At 39.7% G+C, this 21286-nt stretch overlaps 1 protein-coding gene across 1 annotated transcript; it reads left to right on the forward strand.

Moving 5' to 3' along the window:
• Nucleotides 1–800: 800 nt before the first annotated feature.
• On the forward strand, nt 801–19611 carry eftud2 (elongation factor Tu GTP binding domain containing 2). Its single transcript, XM_084743835.1, has 28 exons — nt 801–954; nt 1938–2053; nt 2147–2309; nt 2469–2547; nt 3326–3401; nt 3618–3683; nt 3777–3812; nt 3908–3998; nt 4736–4818; nt 4937–5103; nt 6095–6219; nt 6580–6643; nt 6750–6840; nt 8211–8346; nt 8528–8655; nt 9033–9226; nt 9789–9900; nt 9989–10129; nt 10320–10421; nt 10992–11074; nt 11355–11441; nt 14146–14272; nt 14627–14714; nt 14916–15034; nt 15345–15439; nt 15535–15688; nt 18391–18498; nt 19419–19611. The coding sequence occupies exons 2-28, from the start codon at nt 1949–1951 to the stop codon at nt 19512–19514; spliced, it is 2916 nt and encodes a 971-aa protein (XP_084599961.1). The 5' UTR covers nt 801–954; nt 1938–1948; the 3' UTR covers nt 19515–19611.
• The last annotated feature ends 1675 nt before the right edge of the window (nt 19612–21286 follow it).

Consider the following 21286-nt stretch of genomic DNA (forward strand, 5'->3'; position numbering starts at 1 on the left):
TTTCACCCACACATGGTCCCCCCATTTGGAATAATTGAAGCATATTGATTAAGAGGTTTGGTTTGGATTCGGACTGGATGGAGATCGATTATATACTTATACTTGTTAGATAGACTTTTTTTTTTTTTTTTTTTTTTACAGGGAATATGGCAGTAATTAAGGCAGTCTGACAATACAATTATTCCATTAATCAAAGCCATACTGACATATTCTGTGGTTATTCCACAGGAGCCCCTTTTAGTTAAACAGGGGTGTAGCTTTGTAGATTTAAAAAATGCAATAATACTTCTTTTTTTTATTATTATTTACCGTTGTAATTACCCCTTACATTAAATGTCTGATTTAGATTTGATTCCAACACTGAAACTGTAACATCTATAACATTTGTTTTTCTCCTGTAGATTTTCTTTATAAATACATTAACTAGGACCCTTTAGGAGGTTTTTCAGGCATTTCTTAAAAACTGTTCCCATATTTGCTGCATATTTAAGTGAGATAATGCTGCATACAAAACATGTAGGATGGTGCAAAATTTGAAAAAGCCCTTTATCTTTATGAATATGTGCCTTAACTATTGAATGACCACCTTTTTTAAAATCAGTTTATTTTATTAATATATTTTTACTTTTTATTTTTGTCTTGTTCTGAGCTATATTACCTATTATCTTGAATATGATATGTGTCTTTTTGCTTTCTACTGTAAGAAGAACATTAAAAACAAAAAACAGACAAAAACCTACCAGCCAACTCACAGTTAACATCTCTAGCACTGGGGGCGATAGTGAGTCAAACGTCAGATGTTCACCTCCTTTTACGTCCATCGAAGAAGAAAGGCGGAAGTAGTATCTCGTGCGCATGGCGGTATTTGGGAAATTATTTATCCTCTGAACACATACCAAACTTTTATCTTGATTTGGAAATAATTTTTGCTGACTGCATTATAACAGACTACAGGTAAGTGAGGTTTGCTGCATGCAAGTTATATTCTATCGCCGTAAGCTATCTTTTTCTACGTCTCTAAACAACGTAACTGAAACGTTGCTACGAAGTCATTCATTTCTTTACTTGTTAGCTTACTAGCATGCTAGTTTTTGGCTCACTAACACATAAGTAATACAAGAAAAGAGCAATTTATAGACATCGAAACCTTCTCACTAGAGCCAAATTTTAGTCCGATTTGATCGCCGACGAAAAGCATCTGTTTGCTGGTTAAAGAGCTGGCTAAAGTAAACTGTGGTGGTGCGTGTTATGCTAGCCTGCATGCATAGTTAGCATCGGCTGTAGTGGTAATTTGAGAGAGGACATGATAATCCCATGTTGATTGAAATAATAACATGATTTATATTAAAAAAAATATTTGCACCATGCCAACACAGAGTACCCACAACATGCATATATCAAGAGAGTTGTGTTTCACTCTTACATATATGAAATGCGGATTCTGATTATTTTAAATAATATACAATAATAAATATATATATATAAATCCAAGTAATAGAAAATATGAAATTGATAATAAAAAGCATAAATTGAGCAATAATTGGCCTAGCTTGTGACTGGAATATGATAGGCCAATACAATTATTTTTGGAAATGAAGTAGTTTGTGAAAATAAGTAATAGTTGCTGAAGGTTTAATAATAAAATAAATTCAGAATATAATGGAGTGGTTTGCAAAATAATTAATCAAAAACTTATTTACTGGCTAAATGTTGAAAAACCAGCAAAGCCAAAAACTGGTTGAAATGGAAATGGTTAATATAGTATCCCCTCTTAAGTGATAGATTGTATGACATTCACTATTTAATCTCTATTTATCGGCCAGCCAAAATGTTGAAATATTTTCCTCTGTGATTGGATTCTATTCATATATTGGTTTTACCAGTAAATGAAACCCACTAAAATTTGAATATTTATTAATGCATTACCCCTCTTTCAGTTCTCTACAAGATGGAGGCTGATCTGTATGATGAGTTTGGAAACTACATCGGTCCAGAGCTGGACTCTGACGATGATGAAGATGATCTTGATGCCGAGGACAGAGATGTTGATGAGGTATTCTTCAAAATCAGTCTAAACAGTTATTATCATGCGGTAGTGATGCATTATGAGCATTCATGTCATGGTAATAACTCTCTCTTTGTGCAGGGTGATGAAGATGATGATGACGAGCCTGCTGATGCTGATGATGATGTCCCGGGTATGGAGGTGGTCCTGCATGAGGACAAGAAGTACTATCCTACAGCAGAGGAGGTTTATGGGCCTGAAGTGGAAACGATTGTCCAAGAGGAAGACACACAACCTCTCACAGGTCAGATACAAAGAAGACTGTAACATATATTCTCAGATTGGACAGTAGATTATTTGCTTAATCCACGTTTTCACATACTTGAAGTGGTTTGTAGGATGCTAACGAGTCATATTCTGTTAAGATAAAGACACAACCTCCATTGTTCTCTCCTCCCTCCAGAGCCCATCATCAAACCTGTGAAGAACAAGCAGTTCACCCTTATGGAGCAGGAATTACCTGCCACTGTTTATGATATGGAGTAAGTCAACTGCACGAGTATATTCATGATGGCCTGTTTTTGTGTTTAAAAAGTCAGGAAATGCACGTGTTCATCCAGATTTTAACTGGTACACTTGGGATGCAAACAACTTGCTTTTTGTCAAATTGTGCTTGATTGATTTGTGTGAATTTTCCAGATCCAAAGAGTCAATATTTACAACTTAGTTGAGATGGGAAGATGAAGCAAAACTATCACTCTGCTCATGAAAACACCATGAGACTGAATTGCAAGAAAATCAGTCAGATGAAAGTGTGCTCTCTGCTCTACTAGTTTAATGCAAACAGTTTAGTAAGTTTTAAGTTGATGCATAGCCTGCAGTCTCTCATGGTTGTCTGTCTTTCTTGCTAACCTAACATTAGCAGTGCAGTGCCTCTCTTAATCTGTCTGTTTCTTGCACCACATGTAGTTCACTTCTTCCCAACACTGCAGTTATGTTACTTTTGTAATTCAGAAAATAACACATTTTTTTAGTGCTTAACATCTGTCTTTGATTGATCCGAGTATATTAAAGGGATCGAACTACCTCTTTAAAAATTAATAGTTTTTAAGTGTATAGCACAGGTTTCTGTCACACGTTTATATGAAAACTGCTTCATTTTTTCAACTTTGGGTAGCTCTCTTTCACCATACATGTGTTTGCATCCTTGAGTACAACAGCACTTCACTAAGTTTGGTGTATTTCCCTGTAAATATATTTAATTTCCATGTGTTTGCAGTTCATCTTTTAAGCTGTGATGTTCCTCATCTCTCTTGACAGATTCCTTGCAGATTTGATGGACGGTCCTGAGCTTATCCGTAACGTTACGCTGTGTGGTCACCTTCACCACGGCAAGGTTAGAAACTGTCTCAGGGCTGCTTCTGCCTCAGTTTCTCTTTTAGCTGCAATTTCTTAGTCGTTGCTCTACTGTGGCATTTAGCCAAAGAGGACATATGTTCCTTCCTAAGATGAAAATTTTAGGAATGTTTTGGAGCATATGCTAATAACGTGGCTGCATTTTAGACTAATCTCTGGCACATGGGGATCTAATGAATTTGTTTAACTCCTTCAGACCTGTTTTGTGGACTGCCTGATTGAACAAACACACCCAGAAATCAGGAAGAGAGATGATGTGGATGTGAGTGTCGACTGTAATAGTAATCACACCTTTGCAGTTTATTACACTTCTGTAAATGAAAGCAGAAAGTAACATGGCTTTTGACTTTTTCAGCTCCGATACACAGACATCCTCTTCACAGAACAGGAGGTGAGTTATGTTTTGACCTGTGGCATAATTATAACACTTAACTGCATCCTAAAATACATCACATGACCACTTGTGTCCTTGTGCTTTTCCCACAGAGAGGAGTTGGTATCAAGAGTACGCCTGTCACAATGGTCCTGCCAGATTCCAGGGGGAAATCCTACCTTTTCAACATCATGGATACACCAGGTATCGTCTGGATGCTTTGTTTCCCGAGTGCAGGGTTCTGCACTAACGTTCTTCACCACTGTCCTGAACCGTCCCATAAAACATTTTTAACCATCCCAAAGTGAATGCACACCTCCCCCAAATCAGAATGTGGATTTTTTTTTACTTCATTATCATCTATATTTGTTTGTTTTTAGTGGCATGAGTTTCTTAATGTTTTATATCTAGTTTATATAAAGCACATTGTAATCAAGAGCTACATACACTTTTTACCTAGTACCTCAGTTACTTGTGTTGTCACAATACTTCTAACTTTGATATGATACCTCGGAAATATTTGATACCACAGGGAAAACTTGACACAGCATAAATTTTAGATTTTTTAAAAAGATAAACATAACAAGGCTGTAGTTTGACAAAGAGAAACCCAACCATTGAGAAACATGGTTCACTGCTCATTAATTCAAACCTCATGCTGCTTTTTCCAGTATTTCTGCCACAGGCAATCTGTGATTCAGCAGTAAAGCTGAGAAATAACAGATTAAGGGAAAATAGTAGTGAAGTTTGAAGGAGCATACATACATAATACAAAAATCCCTTTAGTTCCAGAAGCATCCCAGAGAAGATATCCGTTCATCCAAACATAATTTCTGCCACCCGCAGGACGTTGTTAGTCTGGAGCCACGCTGTGTGTATCTTTAGGTGTTGTTGTATCATTGCAGAAAGTGATGTCTTGATGTCTTGTGTCTCCCCCGAAGGTCACGTGAATTTCTCTGATGAGGTCACATCCAGCATCCGAATCTCAGACGGTGTCGTCCTCTTCATAGACGCAGCAGAGGGAGTGAGTCACTTAGTTTTTTTTTTCCTTCCTTTCAGTCTTTTCCCTCTCCTGCTCTCTCTCTGCACATAATGTTCTCCAGCCTTCCATAAAACCCAGACCTCTGTGCTTCTCTGCCCAGGTGATGCTGAACACAGAGCGTCTGATCAAGCATGCAGTTCAGGAGCGCATGGCCATCACCATCTGCATCAACAAGGTGGACCGCCTCATTGTGGAGCTCAAACTGCCTCCCACAGACGCCTATTATAAACTTCGCCACATTGTGGATGAGGTCAATGGTTTGCTCAGGTAACATTTCAAAACCATAATGTTCACAGTGTCTGAGGAGATGAAAAACTTTGTGCAGTGTGACATTGATGGGTTTCTGTTTCATAAAGAGCATTGCTGACTTACAAATAGCAGGGCATCCATGGTGACAGACAACAAGCTAAAATGAAAGCTGTTTGAATTGTGTCTTACTGTTTAGCTAAGTTTGCAACAAATCTTAAAATTTGGCAAATTCCTGTAAAATTTTGCTGGTGGCCGAGAAAAAGCAGCCCCTCCTCTCTGCAGAGGACAGATGGAGTCTGTGACTGGTGTCTGTGTTCATTATTTATAAACTTCACTCAGTATTACGAGAGATGAGTGAGATATTTTTGAGTTTATATTGTGACTTTGATGTTGTAAACATCACTTTTGCTGCTTATATGATATTTAATACAAATTCGGTTTTGAATTGATTATTTTTGAAAAGATTTTTTTTTTTTTTTTTAAAAAGCAGACATTTAGTAATGAAAAAGAACTTAAAAGTCTTGTTTTCTAAGTGGCAGCAGAATCCAAAATACCAGCAGGTTCAGTCTATTCCAGGCAACATGAATGTGAGCATTATCATGCTGCTCCACTTAGGGGAGGTCTCTTTATTGTGCATGCAGGCTCACTGTCACTGTTACTGGGACACCTGGAACTGATCCTTAATTACTGTTATTAAGTCCACTTGTGTTCAGTCAAAATGTCTGCTGTGCGACCAGTCTATTCTTTTCTAAGGCTTAAAATCCACACTGATTTTCTATTGTATCTTTAAAACTTTTGTCGGTATGGTCATGATCTTGTCATTTAGTTTCATTTGAATGGGTATTAAAAAGGTCTTGAAAAGTCTTAAATTTAACTTGGAGAACCCTGGAGGTACCCGGAAATAATTTTTAAAATAGGAGGAATATTCTTTTTTACGGAGCCACACTGTCGTTTGTCTTTAGTGCCAAAATCAGACACTTCATCTGTGGTCGTTTCTCTTCCTTCTCAGCACTTACTCCACAGATGAGAACTTGGTGGTGTCTCCTCTCCTTGGGAACGTGTGTTTCGCCAGCTCTCAGTACAGTATCTGTTTCACTCTGGGGTCTTTTGCAAAGATCTACTCAGACACCTACGGTGAGACGACTTTTCACACGCTTTCATAAACACTGAACTGACACATCTTTTTCTTATCTCATGCCTAATGCATTTAGTAAGGAATTACTGCACTATTAATGTATACTGATAGAAACAGGAATATTCAGTCAGATGTAATTTCATGTCTTTTCAACTGTGCATTATTAATATTTCTCATGTGAAATTTGTCTGTTTCTTGTTTTTATTCTATATGTTGTTTCCTATTTTTTTTATATTTCCACATGTTTATATTGCATGTTTAGCTTTTGCTCTCCACTGTGCTGCTGTAACACTGCAAATTACCCCATCATGGGACTAATAAAGGATAATCATATCTTACTCCCCTCTTTGTGTTTGCAGGAGACATCAACTATAATGAGTTTGCCAAGAGGCTTTGGGGAGACATTTATTTCAACCCTAAAACGTGAGTAATTAATTTGGATTTCAGCAAAATGCTGATGTTTCACGCTAAGCCACCATCCTCTTTGAACACATTCTTATTCCATCTCGTTTTCTTTTCTCCTGTTCAGCCGCAAGTTCACAAAGAAAGCTCCCAGCAGTAACTCTCAGCGCAGCTTTGTGGAGTTTGTCCTGGAGCCTCTCTACAAGATCCTCTCACAGGTTGGACATGTCATGCATATATATATTTTTTTTTTCAAAAGCACTTTTTATACAGAGATCCTGCAATACTGCTGCCACAAAGACCTGTCCATCCAAAAAGGCAGTCCTTTCACAGGTTTATTAAAATATAATTTGCATTTGGACTCTTTTGTGTGTCCACTAGAGCAAAGATGCTAGCTGATGCACTGTTACTAGCATCTGTCCTTGTTTCATTGCTTTGCACATCGTCTTTTTGTTACATCACAATTCCCAAGTAAGAACTGGCTTTATTAGATTAGAGTTCATATTTGCTTGCTGATGAACACAAGAAGCAAACTATCAGCCTGTAGGCTCAGTGAAAGAGCAGTGAGTACCCACAATGAGAGAAAACATGACCAATGCATAGAATGCTTTTTTAAGCTGAAGCAAATAATGCCAACATAATGCTGCCTCAGTGTGTGATTTTAATAGCATGCTGGCGTTCGAGAAACAAAAGAGGCGTGATGCCTGATTCAGAGAGCTACAAAGCATGGTGATATGTTACTTCTTGCACAAGCAGTAGCCTGGCTGTTCACAACAGAGGTGCATTTCTCTGCACCGGTCTGATATAACCTCATGAATTTTTAAAGTAAAGCTTCCTATGTACTCCTAAACGGGTTGTCGCTTCTTCTGCAACAATGGAGTTATGAGGATCATAGCCTTATGTGATGATCTGTGCAGAGGGGTTTCTCTCCTACTGTGCATGCGTCTCCTAGTCTCTCTCCCTTTTTGTCTCTGACTCTTTCTGTAACTGACAAGTATGTGGAATAAGTACTTGGGCTTCAATTTCGATTTGGATACTGCACTTGACCAAATTGCAATTTTATTGTGATTGTGATAAACTCTGCAGCCCTTCAGCTCTGTTACTTCCTCGGCTACTGGCTTAAATGCCCCTGTACTCCGTGTTTGTGAATAGGGATGTACTGATGCTATGCTCATGTATTCATACACATCAAACTACTCCAATAGTTTAAGGAGTTGGCTAATTCTTACCCTCTTTTCTTGGTTGTGCTGTCATTATCAGCGAAGGACTTAACCTCATTGACATCCACTAATGACTGCAGTGACATGCTATAAAATGCTGTCCAACATGAACTGTCAGGGTAAAAAAAGGTTCTGTCTGTTTCTCTTGTTGGCAACAGTCTGTAAAAGGTGGTAGCGGTGCATCCCGACCACAGAACAGCAAGGTCAAATAACACCACATCTTTAGAGCCTTGAACAGGTTGTGTATAAGGTGCCAAATATATCTAACAAGGCAACACCGCTCGCTCAGTGCCTTCAGGCCCCATCAGGCTCTGGCTGAGTTGCAGACCTCAGTGTTAAATCCTCACCTAAATCCTCTTTGTGTCTAGGTGGTCGGGGATGTGGATACATCTCTCCCCCGAGTCCTGGATGAGCTCGGGATCCACCTGACTAAAGAGGAGCTGAAGCTGAACATCAGACCTCTGCTGAGGCTTGTCTGTAACCGCTTCTTCGGAGAGTTCACTGGTATGGTTTAATTTGTTTTTATCTGTTTATTTTTGTTTGTGTGACTGTTTTAGTTATCGTTCTGTTATTGGACATGGAGCGCTGTCTTAGTGCTTTCCCCCATGTATCTGCTCTTGACTGTTAATCTGGTCAAGTTTTGGTAAACGTGTAAAGTCGAGCATGAATCTCCTCCTCCTTGCAGGCTTTGTGGACATGTGTGTGCAACACATCCCTTCACCACAAGAGGGCGCTCGGAACAAGATAGAGCACACGTACACAGGAGGTCTGGACTCAGACCTCGGGGAGGCCATGGCAGAGTGTGACCCTGATGTGAGTATAATGGAGGCAGAGCAGGAGTCTCCTGTTTATTGGCTGGTGTGAAGCAGATACGCCAGTTACCCGCAAATAGCTACAATCTGTTCCCAGTCAAGTAAGAGAAGTCAATAGTGTCTTTCCAGCTGCTCTTACAAATTAGGCCAGCAGGCTGTTTTAATTGGCTCGAAACAATCGGGCTGTTAAATAAGCCAATTTAAGACAATGTCGGACATTGATCACAGTTTTCCGAGTTACACTTGCTGCTTTTTGAACAAGCCCTCTTTTGTTTCTGTAGGAAGAAATGTTACATTTCAGTGTTAAGACTTTCCTGCCCCATTTTCTGTCTCTGTCTTATCCCTCTTTCCTTCTCACCTCGTGTCTCTCACCCTCAGGGTCCTTTGATGTGTCACACCACTAAGATGTACAGCACAGAGGACGGGGTTCAGTTCCATGCGTTTGGCAGAGTGCTGAGCGGCACCATTCAGGCGGGTCAACCCGTCAAGGTTTTAGGAGAGAACTACACCCTTGAAGATGAGGAGGACTCCCAGGTCTGCACCGTGGGCCGTCTCTGGATCTCAGTTGCCAGGTACGCCACCATCCCGAGAATGGCCGGCTTCAGGGTTTTTTCTGTCCCCGTGCTAAAGGGGGCTGCCTCAATATGCGTGGTGCCAAGGAAATTTCATGAATTTAAAGTTTCTTCTTAAAGAAATTCTCCTGTTTTACGATAAAAACCAATATAGCACACAGTGTGTTCGATATAAATGCAGTTCTTTATTGAATTTGAACAAAGAATATTCAACAAAAGTCGATTGCAGTTGACCACAAGGCAGTGACAAAAAATCTTTCTCATGCAAAGGTGTGAAAGACTTAAGCACTGAACTTGCAGCCACAATTAATAACACAGTGCATCAAAAATGTGACAACAAGAAGAAGTGCATTTATTCCTTTTATGCATAATCAGACAACTGTGCATTGGTAATAACCTTTCAGAATCAGAAATACTTTATTGATCCCTGGGGGGAAGTTGTTCAGGTTACAGATGCTCCCTTTCAAGAATAGAAAAATAAATTGTATAGTGCAATTAGTTTGTAGAGTCAGAAGTCAAACACTGTTTTTATTAAATCTTCCTTTTTCACCCATATTTTCAGATACCAAATTGAAGTGAACAGAGTGCCTGCTGGCAACTGGGTTCTCATCGAAGGTTGTGACCAGCCGATTGTCAAGACCGCCACAATCACAGAGCCCAGAGGGAATGAGGAGGTGAATCACAAGAGAGAAATAACACTGACATCTTAAAAACAACTCCTGAGAAACGGCATAGTTTACGTTTTTTTATTTTCTCTTACAGGCTCAGATTTTCAGGCCACTGAAGTTCAACACAGCATCAGTTATTAAGATCGCAGTGGAGCCTGTGAACCCGTCAGAGCTGCCAAAAATGTTGGATGGACTGAGAAAGGTCAACAAGAGCTACCCATCTCTCACCACGAAGGTACGTCACCGCACTAAGTACAGCTGTGGGTCTATTAAATCTACAGTACTTGTAAACTGAGTAATAACTGAGATTACATTTAACATAATTTAGGTTGCACAGATTAGGAGCCTCTTGGATGAATTCTGAAGCACAATATGAAAGACAAATATGAAAAGTATGTGCATGTGTGTGTATTTTTGTGTTTCAGGTGGAGGAGTCTGGGGAGCACGTTATCTTAGGAACAGGAGAGCTCTACCTGGACTGTGTCATGCACGACCTGCGAAAGATGTACTCCGAGATCGACATTAAAGTAATTTCTCTCCCTCCACACCTTTGGCTTCTCTTCATGCAGTTAAAGAAAACTTTGAACTGTTTCTTTGTGCTGATGTTTTTAAAATAGTGAACTCCAGGAAAATGCAAGGTGCTCTTGAACTCAAACTGATCCAATAATTTTGTTAGTTTTGAAGTGCAGTTTGCCAGAAATGTGTACAACAATAGCATTATATGATTATATCAGGACAGTGCAGTTAATCAAAGGAAAAATCAGCAATATTTTTACTGTAATAAATCATAAAATGACTATTATGTGTCATGAAAGAATAAGGGAGCATGGTGTATTTTCAGAACAGTGAACTTTTGTTTTCAGGATAACAGGCTGAACTTTACATTAACAGACAACAACCGTTATAAACAGCCGATCAACTTACTGTGGAGGACTCCTGTAATTCTGAAATTAGTGTTGCACTCGTCTTGTGCTCCTGCAGTGTTCCTGCAGCCTGCCTCAGCTTCCTTGAGTCTGAGGAGGAGGAGGTGGAGGGAAAACACTCACTTCAGCCTTTGGTTTCTTTGTCTAATTATAAACAATATACTTTGTCTGCAGGTTGCTGACCCTGTTGTGACTTTCTGTGAAACAGTTGTGGAGACCTCATCACTCAAGTGCTTTGCTGAAACGCCCAACAAAAAGTGTGTATCAAATATGATGTTTTTCAACCGCATCCACGAGTGCAAGAACAAGAAAGCTTACTTTGCTAAATGATTAACAAACTGTTCTGTAATATATTTATTTTTCTTAAAGCTTCATATTTCCAGAGCAGAGTGTTAAGACTGTTAGATGTTGTGTTTCTTGTTGGGGAGTTAAATTTGTGCGGTGTTAGGAGTCACTGTCAGAGTCGGTCCTTACCTCGGGCCGAGTGTCTCCCAAACCCGCGATGAGTGATTGACAGCTGTGTGATGTGATTGACAGGAATAAGATCACCATGATTGCTGAGCCCTTGGAGAAAGGTCTGGCTGAGGACATCGAGAACGAAGTGGTGCAGATCACATGGAACAGGTATGATGTAGAAAATATTACGGTCACACACGAGCTAGATTTTAAATGACCTCTTAATTAGTTGAAATAATATAATGTGCCTTTCATGTTAGACGTTTCTGTGGATTTTCTCCTTTTCAATCTGATCTGGTAGTAGCCTTATTAATTTCTCAATATTTCAGAGCTCCTGAACGATCATTCATTCTCATTATCCCTTCAGTTTGCAGAGATGAATGAGCAGGCATGTAGGAATGATGATTGCTTCTTTAATTAAATGCTGTCATTGAAGGAGGTAGAGAGGTATAGAAATGCCTGGGGCTGAAATATTCATTTTTTAAAAAGTGCAGGTTTTGGATTTGAGGGTGTCTGTTAACTCCATAGGTGTGCAACCCAATTTTCTCCGAGTTATCATCCGTAAACCAAGACTGTCCGATGTGCCTGCCATCCATTTCATTTTGTTGCATTTTGATAACAGAGCTTTAAATTAGTCTGATGTGTCTTTTCATTAATTTTTTATTTCATTAAGGTTTCATTTTTTTTCTGCCTTTGCGCCAGAGGAATTATATTTTTGGGGTTGTCTGTTCGTCTGTCCTATTCTCGTGAACATGATATTTCAAGAATGCCTTGAAGGATTTTTTTTTCGAATGTCTGTGACACAAAGACGAACTGATTAGAATTTGGAGGTTGACGGTCACTGTGCAGAAGAATCCGTACACTAATTATGACTAAATTTAGCATTAATATCTAATAGGATGAAATGAAAAGATGACATGTTATATCCAAAAGGTTAACAATGAACTTCATTTCACAGGATTTAAACTTTCTCCTCTGTGAAAACAGCCTAATTAAAGAAATTGTTCACTGGAATCATGCATGTCAATATAGTGATTACTTTGATTTTGCCAAATAATACACATTTTATTAAATTCCCTCAAAGTCCTCACTATATGTATTATGAGTCTGGACAGCATCTGCAACTTGAATGGTTGGCCGAGTCATACGAAGATACAAAAAGTTAATCCTAGTTTGTAGGGGAGTAACAGTACACAGAATTCATGGTACGTACGTTGGTTTTAGGGTCACAGTTTTACGTGTTTTTGGCACAGCGGAAAAAACAAAAGAAATGTAGAAAATAGCGTGCTTTTACTTTGTAGCTCATTGTCCATAATTCGTACTCTAACAGTTAAGCTGCCCAAATGATGAAATACTGTCAATAAGAAAAAAAATCAACGTCAGTAATGTTCCTGACCTGTTAATAGTTTTAAATGTTTGCACTTTTAGATTATTAGGTTACTGAGACAGATTCTTAAAAACCTGAGTGATGTGTGCTGGAGCCTCAGTTTAGATCAGAGGCAAAACAATCTTATCCATCTCATCTGTAAGTTCTCATCACTATCGCTTCCCTCGCCTTCCAAAGACATTTAGGTTTGACACATCCCAGTCCACTGTTTAACTGGTATTAAAGCTGGATTATGGACGCATACACAAACAGCTGCAGAAATGCCGCGCACTCCCTAAACTTTTCCAGTTAACGCCACAGTTCGTTCAGTTTACATACCTTTGCTCAGCAGACCAGATAAATCCACCGCACTCATGTGAACATCAAGGCACCATCTCCGCATCAGTTGGCCTTCTTCAAACGGCAAAAATCCATTAAATCCACGTCCAAGTGATATGTGATGCATTGAGTCTTAAATGCAGCGGGCCGGTTGCAAGAGAGAAACCTCTCCACCGATACTCTAATGCGCTCGTTCACATCTGTGAAAATAGTTTGTTTTTTTGCTTGTATGGTTTTACCTTCCCTTTTCCTTTCTTTTGTTTTAGTTTCTAAGGCACCTGTTAAATGTCAGTGGCTTGTTGGTTTGCACGGCACTTAAGTCTGCTGCCCTTATATGAATTATTGAGGTGTTTCTATATGGTAATTGAAAGCTTCTGCCATGCACATCCAATTTAAAATCAAATGCGAGTCATCAGTATATTCCGGTGGGTAAGAACAGATTTGACTGTCTGCACGTTTCATTAATCCCACGCTGGGTTTTCTTACTTTGCTCTTGCTGCTTTGTTTATGAACAAATATGTGTGTAAAAATAAGGTGACATTCATGCATGAGGCCCAAAAAGATTCAGAATCAGGTTGGATGATCCACGTTGACCTGTTCACAACAGTAATTGTAATTTCTGCTTCACCCTGTCAGCTTGAGAGCGTCATTAAAAAGTCAGAGTGTAAGAAATGCTAAATGTAAAAGCAAAGTTCATCACTGAGGTGTATCTTTTAAAAAATACATCCACAGTATAACATTTTGTGTTTGAATATTAAAGTGAAGGCCCTCTGTAGATTGTGATAAGTGTGTTCTCATTTAAAAAACCCTCCTCGGTATATTGATCAGTTCACTCACAGTAATTGAATCATGCACTAAAAGCATGCATGAATTTTCCCATCCTTGCGACACCAAGAGCTTGTGCGTGCGCGTGTGTGTTCCACTCGAGAGCGACTTCCTGTCAGTACTCAGCTCATCTGTTAGGCCATCTGGACCCAGCGGTGCCAGCATGCACTAGCAATGCCAGAGAAGTGACATACTTTACACACCATTAAACTAAACCTTCGCTCTACTCCTCCTCCTCCATTAACCCTTCTGCCCCCCGATCAACCAATCTCCTTAATGTTCCAGCTGACAGAATACGCAGACCTACTTTCAACCAGTGGCTGCTCTGTTTCCTCATGGCAGGAAGAAGCTGGGAGAGTTTTTCCAGACCAAGTACGACTGGGATCTGCTGGCTGCCAGGTCTATCTGGGCCTTTGGACCAGACACAACAGGACCAAACATCCTCGTAGACGACACGCTGCCCTCTGAGGTGAGTTTTGTACCAGCCAGGCAGGTGAATCACAGCTAAACAGGACTTCCTGTTTGTCTGGAGAAAGTTTTATGTAAAGTTATATAAAGCACAGTTCCTGATGAGTAGTATTAGCGTTTCAAATTTTAATTATCATAATAACTGTGTTTAATTATGGTGGATTCAGAGAATCGTGACACCCCCTAATATCAAGCATCCCTGAAATCCCCCTAAATCTTACACTGTGGACCTTTTAATCAGGATAAAGATTAGTCAAGGCTATGAGGTTTTACTTACTAGCACATCCCAAGAATCAAAAGAATCAAAGTGCTGTTTTTGTTCCTAACTCCTGAACTCCTTTATTTTCACGTGTAGGTGGACAAGGCGTTGCTCGGCTCAGTCAAAGACAGCATTGTTCAGGGCTTCCAGTGGGGCACCAGGGAGGGGCCCCTGTGTGATGAGCGTAAGTTCTCTCCTCTTTCCGTTTCAATCCATGAAACATACAGTTGGTTTTAGGAATAAACCTCTGATCACTGTACCGCCGTCTGTGCTGGAATTTCCTTTTCACCAAAATGTCAAGCGCTACGCCCGAGGAAAATGTGTTTTGTTTTGTTTTTCTGGTCAGTGTTGTGTTACCATAACTCAGTGTTTCTGCTGCCTTCAGCCATCAGGAATGTCAAGTTTAAGATCCTGGATGCCGTCATCGCTCAGGAGCCTCTCCACAGAGGAGGAGGCCAGGTCATCCCTACAGCCAGGAGAGTGGTCTACTCCGCTTTCCTCATGGTGAGATCACCCCCTCCCCCCCTTTAAGCCTATTGTTCGCGTCTTCCATTAGCTTCTCCAGACTTCTTTTCATCCTCACTTTCTTTAATGTTCCATTACCGTGATTACGCTTCAGGATTTTGCTGACGTGCGTTCTTTTTAATTGTAGTGCGATAAGGTTCCTCCTCCTCCTCAGTTTTGGCTTCTTTCCTCATCTCCTTTTGGCTCTTCCGCTGCTCTCATCATAAATCCATGGGTCGGCTGAACATGTCTCGGCCATATTGTGTGTCTTTTGTCCTCCCTCTAATGTGTGGGCTCCCTCCTGTCACAGGCCACTCCAAGGTTGATGGAGCCATATTACTTCGTGGAGGTTCAGGCTCCAGCCGATTGTGTATCCGCTGTGTACACAGTGCTGGCTCGAAGAAGGTTGGTGTACTCTACTTTACATTTAACGCACTGACGAGAAGTCGTCACCCTTGAGGTTTTAAAAAAAATGTGGTCCTGTGTTTGTCGTCTAACAGAGGTCACGTCACCCAGGACGCACCTATCCCAGGTTCACCTCTGTACACCATTAAGGCTTTCATCCCGGCCATCGACTCCTTCGGCTTTGAGACTGACCTTCGCACACACACACAGGGACAGGCCTTCGCTCTGTCTGTGTTCCACCACTGGCAGGTACACGAACCAGCTTTATGTCTTATATTCGCCAGATTTCATCCTAATGTACCTCAACTTTCAGGTCTTAAAAAGTGGGAAAATGTGTGTTTTCATTAGCTATCATGTATTAGAATTTGAGTGAACTTTTTTGAAGTTTTTTCCCCCAATTTTTATCCTCTAGAGCTGCAACAATTACTCTATTTCAGTAGCTGATTAATTGGTTTGAGTACTTCTTTAAGAAAAAGGAGTTGAAATTCACTGATTCCAGCCTCTTAAATATAAAATCTTATGGTTTCGTCTTCTCGTACTCCTTATGACGGTAAACTGAATGTCTTTTGGGTTGTAGGCAATACAAGACATATGAGGACATCATCTTGGGCTTTGGGGATCAACATATTTATTACATAGTTTATTATGGCACCCAAACAAATTAGTTTAGTCAAATTAGTTATTTACAGATGCCACAGTAAATATTACACACTTGTTTTCTCTGTTCAGAGTGCAAATCTGATCTGTGTCTTTGTTATCCGTCAGTCAACCACGCTCATACTCACGTGCACAAATACTGTCACATGTGTATCTGCTCACATGCACCAACTCTCACGCACACAAAAATGCAGCAGCTTGTGCAGCAGAGTGACCAGCCTCGTGCACATGTCTGCCACTTTGGCTAAATCGCTTTTGATGTGGAGTCGAGTGGAGTGTTGAGTCATTAAGTTTTAAGTATAATGTGGCTGTCCGTGTCCCTGCCTGCCATGTCTGACGTGTGTTTGTGTCTGCACTCTGCAGCGCTGTGTCAGTGAAAATTAACTCCACTTAGGGAGAATTAATAGTTTACAACAAAGTCATTCGTCTGGAAGAAAAAAAAAGGTTTTCCTCAGTGTAAATATTTAATGTTTTATCATCCTAACTTATGTGTTATTCCACTTGAGGTGAAATTAAAGCGTTAGAGAAGAAACCAACATGAATTATTTATTGCACACTTGTCCAAACACTGGAAAAAGATGTAGCTATAAAGTGATCCTCTGGGAACGTACAGAATAAATGAAAACCGTTGTTGACATCTTTTGATTTTGCAGAGCCACAGATTTGTCAAGCTGCTGTTACCACATATTTTACTGTAGTGTGGTTCATGTATTTTTTTGTCTGTGATTGTGTCATGAGATTTTTTTTTAAAGTTCAAACCGTGACACACGATTTGCTTTGTAAACCAGATATCAAGCACTGAATAGTGAGCAATGTAGTTACTAAACTAGATTTCCCCGGGGATTATTCAGCTGAAATAGACCGCTCTATTTGGACTTCTGTCATCATCATGCTCTCCAGTCATGTGATGATTTATGTCCATATCGCCCAGTCCTGAAAGAGAAAATGTATCTTTTCCCCACAGGACACCCCCTGGGGTCCAATACCAATCACCTGGACCACTGATTTCCTACTCAGTATGGAAACACATTGAGTTTGATTTGAATAATTTATAGTCTGGATATGTATGGAAAGATAGAAGTAGGCCTGTGTAAAGAAGTAGAGAAAATATTTTTAAAAATTAGGAATTTCTGAAAATAAATGGATCTTAAGTGTTTTTCATGGCATGTGGGCAAAGATGTTGGACAGTGGACCATCGTGATTGGTCTATAAAATGTCAGAAAATTGCAAAAAAAAACAACAAATGTCCTGTTTTCCCAACAACCCAAAGATATTCAGTTTACTGTCATTCTGTCTGTTCAGAATGTAACATAAGAAAACAGTAAGATTTTAAAACCATTTTAGTCTTTTTATGTAACAAACACACCGCAGTTTATACTCAGATGTTAAATATGGTCTGAAAAATCTACAGAGAAGCCTAGAAATTTGAGTGTGGAGAGTTTTGAAATGGAAAATGTCTGTCTACAGAGTTTTTACAATCAACACACTGAATCGAAATGATTCTTGTCTAACTGCCCTGTAAAATAAGAAGAACATAGAAGTCCTTGAACTGTGCTGTTAGCCCCATTAAACTCAGGAGGACATATTGTGCTTCCCTCATTAGTGTGATTATGTACTGCCAGTATTGGCATGCTAACAGCACAGTGTTGAGTTACTGTTGTTAGCAGCTCTCATCCATCTGTTGATTGGGCTTCAGCCACTCCATTGATTATTTTTTCCCCTTTCCTGCCTATTTAATCTTTCCCCGAGGCTGGGAACGTCTTGCTTCCTCCACTCTGCCCAAATTATTTCAGATTCAACATCTTCCTTCTCTCTTTGCATTTAGGCTGAATGTGTCATATATCCATGACAATGGGATCACTTTGTGAAGGTCGTCCTGCTGTTTAAGCTCCTTAAGAAAATGGGTTTAGTGAATCATTTTAAAAGCCTGTGAACACTTGCTTCTTCCGTCTCGACCTGCTAACGCTGCATTGATGCTGCGTCGGTCACAAACCGAAGGAGTGACGGCTCAGACACGCTGCGTTTCCATCACGATGATGGATGAAGTCCTGACTCAGTAACAATGAGACAGATTTGCAACTGAATCAGATATCTGGTGAAAGGTCGCAGCCACAATTAGAAGTGTCCACTCAGTTTGTAAAAGCTCAAAATGTGATGTGTGTGTTTCATGTTGTCACACGGTTTCTCAAATTGCGCTTGGCTGGATACAAATGGGGAAATTGCTTCTGTTGACCAGTCGTAGCTGCTGTTCGCTCTTTCTCTCTGGGTTAACTAGATTTTGTGTTTCTGTTCAGATCGTCCCCGGTGACCCTCTGGACAAGAGTATCGTGATCAGACCTCTGGAGCCTCAACCTGCCCCCCACCTGGCCAGAGAGTTCATGATCAAGACCCGAAGACGCAAGGTGAGCCTCATGTGTAGCCGTTTGTTTTTCACAGTTGTTGGTAGATTTCATTTTGATTCAGTTGTAAAGTTTAGTTACACACATACAAAAGATACAAATTAATGTAAACATAAACATCACAAAATGTAATGAAGAGGTGTAAAATAAAAAACCTTTGCAGCTTGATAAAGGCACTCGTCGGTGTATAGTTTAATCTACTGGAAAGGAGGAAAAAATAATAAAAGGATTGAAAATAAATAAAAAGGGAAAAAGACGACAGATGAGATTACACACACCAGCAGACATCCATATATACTAGTACTTAGACTGAAATGATAATCGGTTTCACAATGAACTGATAAAATCCCTGACGATTAGTGTTACCGTGTTAAATATTAATTACTGTGATAACTGTTTGATTACCGCCCATTGAAAACCTCAGTAAATACTGATCACATCTTGACTTATCAGTCCAGGCTCAGTGTGTATGAACTTGACTCAGGAGTTTGTATAAATATTGGTCATTTGTAAATAATGATAAATTATTTGGTGGCATAAACATATGTAAAAACTTGTTTAGGTTGTTTATTTAAAATAAAATGACTTTCATCCACCCATTTCAAATAAAATAATCTATAACCCTGAAGTTAAATTCATTTTTTTATTTGATGGCGTTGCTGCCCTGGCATTTGGCCTTGGTGTCCTCAAAAAATTGTCAACACCAAAAGCCAAGTGGCCTTTAACCTAAAATGATGAAATTCCAGGTCAGGTAATATATTATGGATAAACCATAGCATAGAGGAGTGTTAATCACAGGTCGGACGTTTCCCAAAACACTTTTTTTAAAATGTAATTCCTGGTCTTCATTCCCTGGCCAAACACCAAGTCGACTTAATTTTCCTCTTGTGTGTGACTGACGTCCCGTGTTTGTTGTTCTGCAGGGTCTGAGCGAGGATGTGAGTATCAGCAAGTTCTTCGACGATCCTATGTTGTTGGAGTTGGCCAAACAGGACGTGGTGCTGAACTACCCGATGTGAGACTGTGAACTTTAACTGCAGCCTAAACCTCCACCTGTCACTCAACAACAAATCCTGCTTTTTAAAGGATATTCGGGGCACAATCTGACCACAATAATCCAACACGTTCATAGCCTCAGGTTACAAACTGGTTAATCTCCAATGCTGTTTTATTAGCTTGTCTCCCCTTTCCTAATGGAGATCCTCCAACCAACAGTGTTTTTAAAGGGAGATGACCAGGGTGAATATATTAGGATTGATGGAAACTGAAAATACTTGGCTCTTGCTGTCACCAGAGAGTTGTTGCCCTTCCCTTTTGGAAAGCAACTGTATTTGTCAAAGATTGCAGAAGTTTGTTGTGTCTCATCTTTCTTCATGTATTTTTATTTTTTATTTGTACAAATTATCATTGTTTTGTAGAATAAGAAAACTTGGAAGTCTTTTTTTAAAAGAAGAAATTTGATCTGGTGTAAGTCTGAATAAAAGAAGTCTTTGTGATTTAAAGAAAGATGTTTGATTGTCTGGACTTTATCAGACTGTGAGAGAAACCACATCCTCACAGCGACGCTGCTGTTGAGGGTTTGTTTACTCGATATAAACTGTAAATGAAGTTACTGTGTCACTGTCAGTTGTGTGAGTGCAGTGGAGTCAGTTTGCTGTCTGTGGGTTGAGAGTAGTGCGAAGTTGGAGCTCTGCTGATGGTTTGAGTGATTGGTGTGTCTGTTTTGGATGCTGTGTGGGAGGTGACTGATGGACAGGCTCTGGGATGGTTGGAGGCAGGCGGAGGGGAGCCAAAGGTTAGGGTCACAAACCGAATGAAAGGAAAAAGAAGGAATGATGCCGCATGTCAAAAATGTCAGATGTCACTAAAACAAGACTTCAGATCAACCTTTGACTTTGCTGAAACTTTCAAGTTTGTTCTGTCTTCATTTTTTAGCGAGTCTAGAAATCACTTAGACATCTTCAGCGTCTACAACTGTACCTCTTACATGGAAAAGATTTACTTTTATTGCTTTCATATTAATATTAAATCACTATCTGCCTGAACAGTTAGATTTTTAGAGAAAGAAAAAAGATAAGTCGGAGAGCCTAATTGCTTTTGCCTTTCGCACAAAATGAAAACGACTTGACTCGATCCTTGCCTGTCACTGTGTGCGAGGCAAGGCGTCGTGTGATCTGTCTTTTTTTTGTGTGTGTCCCCTCTGACGGAACAGTGAGTGGGAGGATAACAGACGACAACATGCCGGGAGGTGGCCTTTTTAATTAAAATGAATAAAAGATTTGATTATAATTTAAGTTATTTGACAAGTGATGGTTTGAGTGATTGTTTTGTATTGGCTCAGGCAAAGTCTACTTACAGACGTGACCTATTTTTAAACATGAACCTTAGTTGTGTTTTCCTTAAATTTGTCTCCCCTCTGTAGAATGCTACCATGAAACATTTTTGCTTATTAGCTCAATAACATCTTGATGTAATGAAAAAGTTAAATAATAATTTTGAGCACATATGTGTATAAATATGCAATTTTCCACAGCTGTAAGATGCTGGACGATCTTTAAAGTGCACCTGAAATTGCTTAAAGTGCTTGAATTTGACTTTGGAAAAGGTGTAATAAGCCTGTAGGGGGACCTGACAGCATTTTGAATATCTTAGCCATGACCATGTCCACACGTTTGTGTTTCAGGGAACAATAATCACACAAAAAGGATTATAAATTAGTATGGGGTTTATTTCTGGGATAGTAATTAAATTATAGAAACAATAGGATGGCTGAGTACGACACACCTCCCAA

Source organism: Lutjanus erythropterus, chromosome 19, assembly GCF_056507025.1.
Source record: "Lutjanus erythropterus isolate fLutEry1 chromosome 19, fLutEry1.hap2, whole genome shotgun sequence".
Taxonomy (NCBI): Eukaryota; Metazoa; Chordata; class Actinopteri; order Lutjaniformes; family Lutjanidae; genus Lutjanus; species Lutjanus erythropterus.

Coding starts and splice junctions, on each gene's coding strand:
- eftud2 (XM_084743835.1), top strand. CDS start 1,949: ATGGAGGCTGATCTGTATGATGAGTTTGGAAACTACATCGGTCCAGAG. Junction 2,548..3,325: donor GCCACTGTTTATGATATGGA/GTAAGTCAACTG, acceptor CTCTCTTGACAG/ATTCCTTGCAGATTTGATGG. Junction 3,813..3,907: donor TCCTCTTCACAGAACAGGAG/GTGAGTTATGTT, acceptor CTTTTCCCACAG/AGAGGAGTTGGTATCAAGAG.